General features: G+C 43.1%; 1 protein-coding gene across 1 annotated transcript in view; it reads right to left on the minus strand.

The window, feature by feature from the left end:
* LOC138774376 (interferon-induced, double-stranded RNA-activated protein kinase-like) overlaps positions 1-12963 on the minus strand; it is an 82780-nt gene that overhangs the window by 50636 nt on the left and 19181 nt on the right. The window contains exons 8-11 of the mRNA XM_069955169.1: positions 10974-11026; positions 9446-9521; positions 7158-7261; positions 1137-1269 (exon numbers count right to left, since the gene is read on the minus strand). Of these exons, the coding sequence (XP_069811270.1) occupies positions 1137-1269; positions 7158-7261; positions 9446-9521; positions 10974-11026 (366 nt within the window). The remainder of the gene's footprint in view (positions 1-1136; positions 1270-7157; positions 7262-9445; positions 9522-10973; positions 11027-12963) is intronic.

Here is a 12963-nt window from a genome sequence, read left to right on the forward strand (position 1 = left end):
GGCTGGGGGTTAGGGGTAATTTGGGAGTAAACTGTAATTATTACTATAATAAAAAGTGTGTGTTTTATTTTTTTGTATGTTTGTCACTTTTTGTACTTTATACATTCATTTTCACTGTATTACTATGATTACTGTGATATTTTCTATCACAGTAATCATAGTTCAGTGACAGAGACCAAATTGGTCTCTGTCACTTTAAATTTTCAGAGCTTGGCTGGTTGTGGAGCGCATGCGCACTTCATAACCAGCCAGGACACCGAAGAGGAAGGAGCTCCGTGGATCCGGTGAGTATATGGGGAAGGGAGGGTGACTGGGGGACGGGGGTGACAGGGGGGGTGGGGGGCGACTTGGGGGGTGGGGGGACATCACTTTTTATCCCCTGTCACCAATCATTCATGGTGACAGGGGATAAAAAGTGCCTGGAGCACATGGCACAAGCGATCAGCGGTATATAGTATATACCGCTGATCGCTTGTAGCGGGACCCCACAGGGGGGGTCCCGATGACTGCCCCATGCTCTCCGCTACCTCCGGTGGCGGAGAGCATGGGGCTTTCATTCATTTTTCTTTTTTGATCACTGTGAACAGACATTAGTCTGTTCACAGTGATCGCGGCGGCCATCTTGGATCCGATGGCCGCCGCGGGAGGGGGGGTTAGTGACTGGGGCACTAGGGGGCTGATCTGGGGTCTGATTTTTACTTATTTCATCTCCCCCCACCGTGGATTCACGGTGGGGGGAGATGAAATACAGCGGCGGCACCGGCCCATTAGTGACCGCCGTTTCGGCGGTCACTAAGGGGTTAATGGGGGTCAGCTGCGGAATCGCCGCTGATCCTCATCATCTCCGGTGCTGTACACAGATGAGAGCGGGATCGCTGTCCCTGCAGCGATCCCGTTCTCATCACAAAGCCCCTGTCAGTCAGGAACGTATATGTACATTCCTACTGCACGGGGCATGTGCAATAGGAACGTATATATACAGATGGCTGACGTGAAGGGGTTAATATAATGACTCCATTTAAAACTATTCAGTTTTGTGAGACAACCCCTTCGCAGCCTTTATGCTGGCCGTGCTAGCAATAGACATTCACTAGACCTATACTTATTTACTGTTTGTTATAGTAAAAGTAGCATACCTGAGAATCCCCAGGATATTCACGCTTTAGCATTTTTAATGCCAAATGTGCAGCATTCTTTCTTGCTTCTTTCTTGTTTTGTCCTTTAGCCTCTGGAAATTTCCTATCCCCGATTAACACACTGCAGAAGAATCTACAATAGAAGAATAAGCTTAGTGTAAATTAAAACTAACATCCTAGAGCTTTTTATTCTACTGCGGTAAAATATATTGTTTTCTTAATAAAAATAAAGATAAAAATTGACAATTGCTACCTAAATGTGGTTTCTATATCTGTTCCCCTAGTTCCAGCTTATTATAGCATAGTGGATCAATGAAAACAGGATTTAAGTATGGACAAAAATGGCTGGATTTAAATTAACTGTCTGTTTACCCTCTATATTGCAATATTGCATGGGAGAAATATATTTATCCCCATAGATATCTAAAGATATTGAGCATTTGGAAGATATATATGAACGGGGTACTAGAGTCCTTACAAGACACTTCTGAAAAATATGAACTATTCAAAGTAGTTTCAGTTCCATGAATACTTAAGATGACGTCATTTTACTCAATGAATGGCTCTGTTTGAATCCCTTAATGGATCTACATGTGAAAAATACTTCAACAACACAAAAGAGCATGCTAAAAACCTCCCCAAATGTTACACCATTGCAAATAGAACCTTACAAAATGATCTTTGTTAAAGCGGTAGTGCGGCGTTTAACATTTATTCACTGAATAACACACATTACAAAGTTATACAACTTTGTAATGTGCGTTATTTCAGTGAATGGCCCCCTTCCCCATGTTTCCCCCACCCCGGAAGTGTGGTGCATTATACTTACGTATTCGCTGTCGACCCCGGCCGCCATTTTGTGTTGACGACGTCATCTTAGAGAGTCCAGACAGACGGCTCCGGCCATCCCTCATGCCGGCCCCCCTCTGCCGCGTCATCAGCTACTCAGCTGCGATTGACCAGCTGATGATGTGGCAGAGGGGTATATTTTTGCTATTAACCCCTTGCCTCCGCAGCCTGTTTTGGCCTTAATGCCCAGGGTCTATTTTTCAAATCTGACCTGTCTCTTTATGTAGTGATAACTAAGCGATGCTTTTAACTATTCCGGTTATTCTGAGATTGTTTTTTGTGGCATACCTCTTTATGTTTGTGGTATACTTTGGTTGGTGTAAAAAACACAACATTATGAGAATTAAGAAAAATTTACAATCCTTTATATTCAAAATTCTCTTTTTCTGAGAAAGATAGTCATGCCACATAAACTAATTATTACTGCAACATCTACAACATGTCTGCTTTATGGTGACATCATTTGGTGAACGTCCTTTTACAGGAAAATTTCAAATTCAGATTTTTTTTAGGGACCAGTTCAGTTCTGCAGTGGATTTGTGGGGCCTGTATGTTCGTTACCCCCATAAATCCCTCCATTGTAAAAACTGCACCCCTCAAAGTATTCAAAGTAATATTTCCTAAATGTATTAACCCTTTAGGTGTGTCGCAGAAATTTAAGCAAGTTGGAGGGGAAATTTAAACTTTTCATTTTTTGGGGCAGATATTCCATTTTAATCTATTTTTTTCCTCTAACACAGCAAATACCAAATGAGAAATGGAACTCAATATTTATTCCCCATGTTTCAATGTTTCTAGAAATCCCCCATATGTGGCCACAGTGCGCCACCTGAACCACAGGCCGCAGACATGACAGAAGCCTTGTGTATTTTTGGGGTCTTTTCTTATTTCATTTTTTTAGCCATTATGCCATGTCACAGAGGCCTTGGGGTGCCAAAATATTTGTGTATAACAAGTTGACGTTTCCATCGGTACCCTTCTGGGGGACATGTGACACCCTGACCATTATTTATAAATTTTTTTATGAGGTGGTACGAATAAAAAACACAATTTAGCAGCTGTTTTTCATCATTTTATAGCTTTTGTTATAGTTTATGGCATTAATACTATAAAAACAGTTTGTGTCTTGCATATTGTAAGACCTGTACTATTTAAATTTTTTCGCCAATGGAGTTATGTGAGGGATTTTTTTTGTGGCATAAGCTGACGTTTTTAGCGGTACACCTTTTGGGTACATGTGACGCTTTGATAGCTTTTTTCTATATTTTTTAGGGGGTGGGATTAACAAACAATCGACATTTTGGTTAGTTTTTTATTTTATTTTTTATGTCATTAACCCTTTAAGGACATGGCCCATTTTCGTTTTTACGTTTTCGGTTTTTCCTCCTTGTGTTTAAAAGGTCATAGCACTTGCATTTTCCACCTAGAAACCCACATGACCCCTTATTTTTTGCGTCACTAATTGTACTTTGCAATTACAGGCTGAATTTTTGCATAAAGTACACTGCGAAACCAGAAAAAAATTCAAAGTGTGGTGAAATTGAAAAAAAAAACGCATTTCTTTTATTTGGGGGAAATGTGTTTTCACGCCATTCGCCCTGCGGTAAAACTGACTTGTTATGCATGTTCCTCAAGTCGTTACGATTAAAACGATATATAACATGTATAACTTATATTGTATCTGATGGCCTGTAAAAAATTCAAACCGTTGTTAACCAATATACGTTCCTTAAAATCGCTCCATTCCCAGGCTTATAGCACTTTTATCCTTTGGTCTATGGGGCTGTGCGAGGTGTCATTTTTTGCGCCATGATGTGATCTTTCTATCGGTACCTTGATTGCGCATATACGACTTTTTGATCGCTTTATATTACATTTTTTCTGGATTTGATGCGACCAAAAATGCGCAATTTTGCACTTTGGAATTTTTTTGCGCTGACGCAGTTTACCGTACGAGATCAGGAATGTGATTAATTAATAGTTCGGGCGATTACGCATGCGGCGATAGCAAACATGTTTATTTATTTATTTATTTGTTTACTTTTATTTAAACCTGGGAAAAGGGGGGTGATTCAGACTTTTATTAGGGGAGGGGGCTTTTTACTATTAACACTTTTTTTTTTTTTTTTTTACACATATACTAGAAGCCCCCCTAGGGGACTTCTAGTATATACACTTGGATCTCTCATTGAGATCTCTGCAGCATAGATATGCTGCAGAGATCCATGAGATCGGCACTCGTTTGCTTTCGGCTGCTGCAGACGAAAACGAACGAGTGCCGAGCCGAGGACGGCGCCATCTTGGACGCGTCCCCGGCCGGCATCAGTAACGGAGATCGCTCCTCCGGGACAAGGTCCCGGAGGAGCGATCTCCCCCACTAGACCCCAGGGAAACGTTGCCTCCGGTAATCGGAGGCAGCTGTCAACTTTGACAGCTGCCTCCGATTAGCTAATTAGCGGGCACGGCGATCAGACCGTGCCCGCTAATAGCAGCGGTCCCGGGCTACTCGCGGCACCCGGGATCGCGGCACTTCAAAGCGGGGCCGCCGCGCGGCCCCGCTTTGAAGTGCAAGTGAGGGCATATGACGTACGCATACGTCCTATTTCCTTAAGAGGTTAATCAGGCGGTATAATTAATGTACGGGTTAAGAGACGGGGTCACGGCGGCGATACCAAATATATGTTTGTTTAAGAGCTCCCTGTACTGGGTGGGAGCGCGAGTGGAGGAGGGGCATGGTCTGCATAGCGTGGTCTACAGGCCTGTACTCTGACCCAGGAAGTCTCCTTCACCCTCCAAATCATTGCAGATCCACTTCAGGCTGGAGCTTACATCAGGGACAGGACTGTGGAGGCAATCTCTTCATAGCTGTAACCCCTCTCTCCCAGACATAGAGTGCTTCATGTATGTGCCCACATCTGCCCTGCTCATTCCTTTATGCTTCCTGCAGTCTCTGTCAGCCCTTGTGTTTCCCATCCTCTCAATTACTGTACAGTAACTTATAATATCACATATTCTGCTGTTTCTGAATGTTTGTTTCATCTGTTTTACATGTCATTCAGAATATTAAATAATAATTTTTGGGGTGTGGAACCAATTGTCTGCATATCACTGATTTCTTATGGGAAAATTTGCTTTGGTTTAAGAGTGGATTTGGATTACAAGCACGGACCCGGAACGAATTATGCTCGTAATCCAAGGCACCACTGTGTGTTTGTGTGTGTGTGTGTGTGTGTATGTATATATATATATATATATATATATATATATATATATATATAATTTTTAATTTATTTTTTTATGTATTTATTTAATTTGTTTTAATTATTTATGTATTTATGTGTCTTTTTTTTTTTTTTTTTACTTTTCAGATATATACAGTATAATGCATTACAGCACATGATGTGTGCTGCAATGCATTATAAAGTGAATGAAAGCTCATTCAAATGATCAGGTCCCTGCCGGATCATAGTAACCCAGACGCAGTGGGAAGCGTCTGGGTTACTATGGTAACCCCCCTGAAGTCGGCTTCGGGGGGGGGGGGGTGCACCGGAGAAGAAAGATCCGGGAGGGGGAGACAGAAGAGGAAGGGGGGCCGGAGGAGATACAGGCAGTGGCGGCAGGAGGAGGTAACGTGCCACAGCCTCCTCCCGCCGCCAGAGGCCACAAATCTCTCCTGTGTGAGACAGCCTCCTCCTCAGGGCTGTGGAGTCGGTAAGCCGCAGCTCCGACTCCAACTCCGACTCCTGAATTTTATCAGGACCGACTCCCGACTCCTGCTCCTTCATAAATGGCCTGTCATATACCAGGGGAGTTATTTATCAAACTGGCTCAGCAGCTTCTCCCTAATGTATTACATGATCCTGGGGCGACTTCTGAAACATACAAAGGAAGCTTCTCATGTGTGTGCAGTGGATGCAGCCAGTCTCCAGCCTCCATGTCCTGAACAACTCAGAACTAGACTAGATGGTCTTTTCCTGCTGACAGTCTTTTATGTTTCTAACTAAATATTCACCATACTTAAACACTGTTAACAATGCCAGATACCTGTAATATAGAGGTCAGCCATAGTGATATACAGGGGGTCACACATAGTGATATAAATAGGGGTCACACATAGTGATATAGATGTCACACATAGTAATATAGAAGGTCACTGTGGGGGCACGCAATAGCACGCGCGCACACACACACACAGCCTGCTTCAGCCATAGCACACACACAGCCTGCTGCAACCATAGCACACATGCACAGCCTGCTGCAGCCATAGCACACACACACAGCCTGCTGCAGGCATAGCACACATATAGCTTGCTGCAGCCATAGCGCACACACCACACACACACAGCCTGCTGCGTCCATAGCACACATACACACAGCCTGCTGCAGCCATAGTGTGAACATACACACCCAGCTTGCTGCAGCTATAGCACACATACACACAGCCTGCTGCAGCCATAGCACACACAGCCTGCTGTAGTCATAGCACACATACACATACACTTTAAGAAACGCGACAGAGACTAGGAGAGGTGAGATGAGAATATATAGTGATTTAGTGATATATAGTGAGGGATGGTTTAGTTTATAGACCCCGGATCGTCAAGAAACAATCTTGGGAAAAGGAGCTTTCAAATAGCCTTGGCTATAATTTTTTATTATGCATTCAGAATGTATTGCTTTTTAAAATGTGAATCTTGTATGGAAAAATATAGAAATTTAAATAAAAAAAATGTATACTGGATATAAATCTCTGCGCAAAAAGTAATAAAAAGTATTTTTTTATGGACAACCTACTTGACCTTTTACCTATAATTCCACAGGTACTATAGTACAAGATAATGCACCAATTGTTTGGGGTTTTCCCTCTAACAGCTCCTTGACAGAGTCAGAAGACCTAAGTAAATGTTCAGTTTTTACATATTTGGAAACAGATCCTGTCAAGTCACTAGAAAAATGAGTGGTGCATAATGTAAATGAGCACAGGGCTTGGGACACAAGTGGGGGGAGCATTAGTATGCCAGCATAAGAGCTGCAGGAATAGCTTAATCTCCAGACAAAGTTACATTTTGATTTGCTAATTCTTAAAACAAATCCTGTTATCAAATGCCTGAATACAAACAGAGGGATATAAGATCAGAGTAAAGAAATGCATCCTTAAACATTGTCACTTACTCTGGTATATGGGGAAGTCCTCTGCGCTCATCCAAAAAACTAGAATTCAAGCATCCATTTCTCTGGCAGAATTCATTGAACACTGGAATATAATTTGCATCACGCTACATGGGGAAAAAATTTTAATTATTCTATTTTGCACACGTATTACATGCAATTTATTTTTACTGTACGTTAAAGAATCAGTCCTACTATTTCATTCATTTATTATGCAGCCAGTCGGCCAGTATATATAATTCAGCTAGTATCACATTAAGTTGTTCCTCTCTTTTCAAAAATTTCTGGAATCCCGGCCTTCAAGTTGGTTGTCTTATTCCATGGTTTACCCCTGGAAAATACTTTCAATGTACATGCTCTCAATGGGGTCACCACTGAACTTCATATATGATCAAGCTGCATGGACTATTCTATACAAGCTCACAGACTCATCACAGTTACTAAGAATGATTATGCAGCTCTTCTCTTGTCACAGTTAGGCCATGTTCACACAATGGATATTTTTGTAAAAGTATGGCTGTTGTTGCCGATTGCAACAACGGCTGTGATTATTCCGAAAATATACATTACCTTGCCGTCTATCGAATCCCGGCCGGAGCATATACTATGTGTATATGCTTTGGCCGGGATTCGAGTGGCACAGTGAGAAACCCTGTCAGTGCACACTATGGAGTGAGCGGCTCCAGCTGCACGCTCCATAGTGTGCAGTGGAGAGTTCTGATGTGGGCGCGCACGGATGCACCCACATCAGAACTCTGCGGCGCTAAATATCATCCGGCCAGTACTGCAGTATCGGCCGGGATGATCTTTAATGAGACCATCCGTTCCGTGACCTGGCCGGGTCAAGGCACGGCCGGGTCTCTTCCGAGGTCTGTATTTAGCCTTATAATGGATAGGATGACAATTTAGATTATATACCTATAGCCAGTGGCGTAGCTTCCATGTAGGCAGACCCCTGGCCCTTTAACTGTGAGCAGCATAGCACCTCCAGCCCCTTTCCACACACACACACACACACCTGACCCGGCACAGTCCCTCAGCATTCTTTCCATCAGCTTGCTGGTGCACGAGTGACATCACTCGAGCGCTGGAGAGCTGGGAGAATAAAGGAAGGCCGAGGGACTGCGCTGGGCCAGGTGACTAAATGTATGGGGGGAGGGGGAACATGTCAAAAGTTTTTATCATTCTGGGTCTGAGTGTTTAGACCCATACTGATCTAAGGAAAGAGCGAGAGAGGACGTGCTGCAGAACACTCCCCTCCTGCTCTGTGTTCGGAAAAAAAAAGAGTCGGACTCGTATTGTAAGGGCCCTATTACACAGAGCGATAATCGGCAAAATCGCAGCGGTGGTCCCGTCCTGTGATTGGCTGAGCGGCCTGTCAGCTTACAGGCCGCTCAGGCGCTGCTTCCGCTGGGACCAGTAAGCTGCAGAGCACAGGAGAGAAAACCGGGAGCGGGGAAAGGTAAGGTAACAGGTGTTCGGGCAAGGGCTGCATGGACATCGCTAACAATCACAACAATTATGGGGCCGTGTAATAGGTCCAGTAAACGAGCCCAGACCTAGCAGATCGGAGCTCGTTTACTAAAATGATCAGGCCGTAGTCGGCCCATGTATTAGGATCCTAAGTCTATGGAGCTCAACTCTTTTTTTCTTACACATATAGCGGGGAGAGAACACGCTGCTGCGCATTCCTCTCCCTGCTCATTCTTCCGATTGGTATAGGTCTGAACACTCAGACCTGGACCGACCAAATCTTTTGACATGTCTCTATGGGAGAAAAAAGGAAAAAAGGCAACACCTTTATGCCTCTGTTCACACTGCAGGTTGCACACTGCATGTGGCTTAAGTACAGACAAAAAAACAAAGTGCAACAGCAACTTACAGGTGCAAGTGCTTACAGTACAAACTCCTCCCAGTGTACACATGATAAAAACCTGCTTTATAGATATTAAATGAGGATCTTAGCAAACTATTTAATCAAACAGAGTGTACCATGTCACCACATCAAGGTGTCCTCAGAGACATGGTCCTACTGTAGCATTCTCACACTAGCAATGGACTCTCCTGGGCTGAACAAGCCTACAACTGGGCAGTCGAATCCAAATAATCTTTTTATAGCGCCCTATACTTGCACCTGTAGGTTGCTGTTGTACTTTCTGTTTTTTTGTATGTCTCTATGACATGTCAAAAGTTTTTACAAACGACAAGTACACTTTAATATACAATAAAACATGAAGGTCCAAGAAATTAAAGAATTGCTATTGAGTCTGAATAAGCAGATTTTACAGTACCTGGGAAACACTGCTTTCTGGCTGTAAAGGTTCATTTCTCGTTCCATGTGTGCCTAAACAATGATGGCCTTCAGGACTATAAGATGAGACAGTGGATATACACAGTTGCATAAGTTTACATGCATTTTGACTGAAGTCATTAAACACATATTTATCCCCCACCACAGATTCTATGATGCAAAAATCTTTCAAACATTTGTTTATAAACAGGTCAATTGATTTATAATTCACTATATTAAAGTTATAGTGGGTCAGAGGTCTACATACACTGTTGATTAATTTTTTAAATAGCTTAAAGTGTACCTATCATTTAACAAACTTGACTTGCTGAGACCCCGCTGATCACTAGAACAATGGGGCAGACGTGCTCAGCACTCCGCCCTGTGCTTCTTCATCCCTGCTCCGAACTGCCAATGTGAGCAGTCTATGATTATAATAGGAGCCTATGGAATTCCTGGTAGATGGAATTGACGGAGGTTCTACAGGCTTCCATTATAATTCCATGGACTACTAACTATAATTATAGCAGTTATAGCGGAGAGGAAGGGGAGAGTGTGCACTGCTGAGAGCATCTTCACCTTTGCTCTAGCGATTGGCAGGGGTCACAGCACCCAGACCCCCACAGATACACATTTCTGACTTGTCACTATGACATGTCAGGCATTTATTTAAACGTTATTACACTTTAAAGTATTCCAGAAAACAAAAAATATGGCTTTAGGAAAATAATATAGGTGAACTGTCATCATGTGAGGTACCTGGAGAAGGCCTGTGGCAGGATTTTAATATATTTGTGCCATTAGGGTGGGTTCATACTGAGGAATTCTCACGGATAATGTACGCGGAATTCCGCTGTCTATCCGCGCGCCTTTCCGCCGGCTCCATAGACACCATTCTATGGGCCGGCGTATTCCGCTATCCGCCGAAAGAAGTGACATGTCACAGTATTGCAGTGGATTTCACGCTGCGGTTTTGCACCTAAATCCGCTGCCATACTCTGTACTGTCAAGGGCTGCCCACTTAACCCATCATCTGCTGGGCTTTACCAAGCTAAAACACTACCTGCCCGCGCTCCCGCCTGCTTCTCCCACTCCCGGGTCACTGGCGTTTATCAGTGACTGCGGCGGGACAGCGCACTGATTGGCTGAGCGGGATGTCAGTGACTGGGGAGCCAGAGAAGCAGGCAGGAGCCAAGGCAGGTAATGTATTAGCCCAGCAGCTGGTGAGTTATGTGGGAATGAAAATCCACTGTGAGAATGCAGAGCCATAGCCCATACCTGTACCAAGCATTGCAGCGGATTTCGCTGCATGTAAAATTAGCCTAAAAAAAACTGGACCTTTTGTCATGTCATAGAGACAAGGCAAAACTTTCAGAGTCTGGGTGCCTGTGACCTCCCCTTAAACACTGGAACTATCAATCAGGGAGAAGCGCTTAGCTTTGTCCTCGCTGCAGGAGGTGGACTCCATTGACTTACTACAAAATCCATAACCAGTTAAAGCATGTATTGTGTACTGGAAATAGAATTACCTTTCAGATTCTTTTGCTTCATCTACATCATCTAGTCCTGGAATCTGCTGTAACTGGAGTGTACAAAAAGTTACGATACTAGGTAATTTTAAAGTTAGGGATGCCAGCTCCATATTTCTGTTTTGCATTTCAGAATTTTAAACAGTACATTCATTTTTCTGGACAATCGTGGCACACTGGTTATGTTTTACGCTATTTTCATACATTGGGGGAGATTTGTCAAACTGGTGTAAATTAGAATTGTCTTAGTTGCCCCTGGCAACCAATCAGATTCCACCTTTCAGGTTTCAAAGAATCTGTAAGGAATCAAAAAGTGGAATCTGATTGGTTGCTAGGGGCAACTAAGAAAATTCTACTTTATACCAGTTTGATAAATCTCCCCCACAGTATTTCCATCAGTCTTTTGGTCATTATATTTTCAATCAAAATCAGAAGTGGAACTGACAGGGAAAATTTGCACAGCTTCTGTGTTGGTTGAAAAAAGACTGACCAAAATACTATGTGTGAACATAGCCTAAAGGTGCCGAGCATAAGGGCCCTATTACACGGGGTGATTATCGTGCAAAAAATCGTTAAATCATTCGAATTTAAACGATAATCGTTCTGTGCAATTGCAGGCAACGATCAAAAAATCGTTCGTATGTCATTGATTTAGAGCTGAACGTAAAATTATCGTTAATCATTCGCTAATTATTCACTGTAATTCCACATTCGTTCAAGTTTTGCATTTTTTCACTAATTGTTCAGTGTAATTGCACATTGTTCATTGTTTTCCTGGAATCAGAAGAATTTAACGATCGTAATAACGATCGTAGTAACGATCGTATCTAACGACAATATGTGAACCTGTGTAATATGGTGAACGATTTCAGATTAACGATAAACAATCCCGTTTGCGATAGTTAGTTAGTTAAAAATCGCTTTGTGTAATAGGACCCTAAGTTTTAAACACAGATATGCAAAGAAAAAAGAAAAAAAAATATATTTAATAATAATAATAATAAATATATATATATAAACTTTCTTGCATGTCAGTATAAATTATTTATCTTTGTATAGCTCCAGCAGATCCCATTTATGGTAAGTGTTGATCTGCTCATTCTTCATCAGACCATCTCATTAGAAAACATGTTTAAAAAAAAGATGTATAATGATGAAGCAGCACTAGTGGACATGCAAGAAACTAGCTTGTCTATTGCTTAAAAAAAAAAAAAAAAAAAAAAAAAGAAATACAAAAAACTGACACCCATCATTTTCTGCCAGCATCAGAGATTACTACAATAATGATTGTTAACTCCCTAGATGCTGCGGTCAGAATCGACTGCAGAATCTAGGTAGTTATCTCAGCGTTTCCCAACCGGGGCGCCGCGGCACACTGGGGTGCCGGGAGAACCCGCCAGGGGTGCCGCGGGATCCCGGTGGGAAATGTGCACTGTCATCACGCCTGTCGGAGGTCACGTCCCTGCGGCTCGCAAGATGGAGCCCGAAGAGGAGGAGAGCTGCTTCCTGCAGCGATACAGCGCGATTAGGTGAGTAGGATGTTTTGGTTTTTTTTAGGGGCTCATTAGCTTATTAGCTCATGGGGCCACCTCTGGGGGCATTAGTTCATGGAGGGAACCTCTGGGGGCATTATTAGCTCATGGGGGCACCTCTGGGGGCATTATTAGTTCATGGGGGCACCTCTGGGGGCATTATTAGTTCATGGGGGCACCTCTGGGGGCATTATTAGTTCATGGGGGCACCTCTGGGGGCATTATTAGCTCATGGGGGCACAGCAGGGGATTCTACATACAGGGGGCATCCCACATTCCTAGTCGCTTTACTGCACATAACACCCAACAGCGCAGTTACTTTGGGAGCCTACAGGAGGGAGAAAGGGAAGGAAGTTGCTAGAAATGTGCGGAGCCTAAATTCTTTGTCTCGCAGGTTCTGAAAAGATGAAACATATCTGGAAGGAATCATCATGGAGGACTGGACCGGATGGAGAGGA

Source organism: Dendropsophus ebraccatus, chromosome 15 (assembly GCF_027789765.1).
Source record: "Dendropsophus ebraccatus isolate aDenEbr1 chromosome 15, aDenEbr1.pat, whole genome shotgun sequence".
Taxonomy (NCBI): domain Eukaryota; kingdom Metazoa; phylum Chordata; class Amphibia; order Anura; family Hylidae; genus Dendropsophus; species Dendropsophus ebraccatus.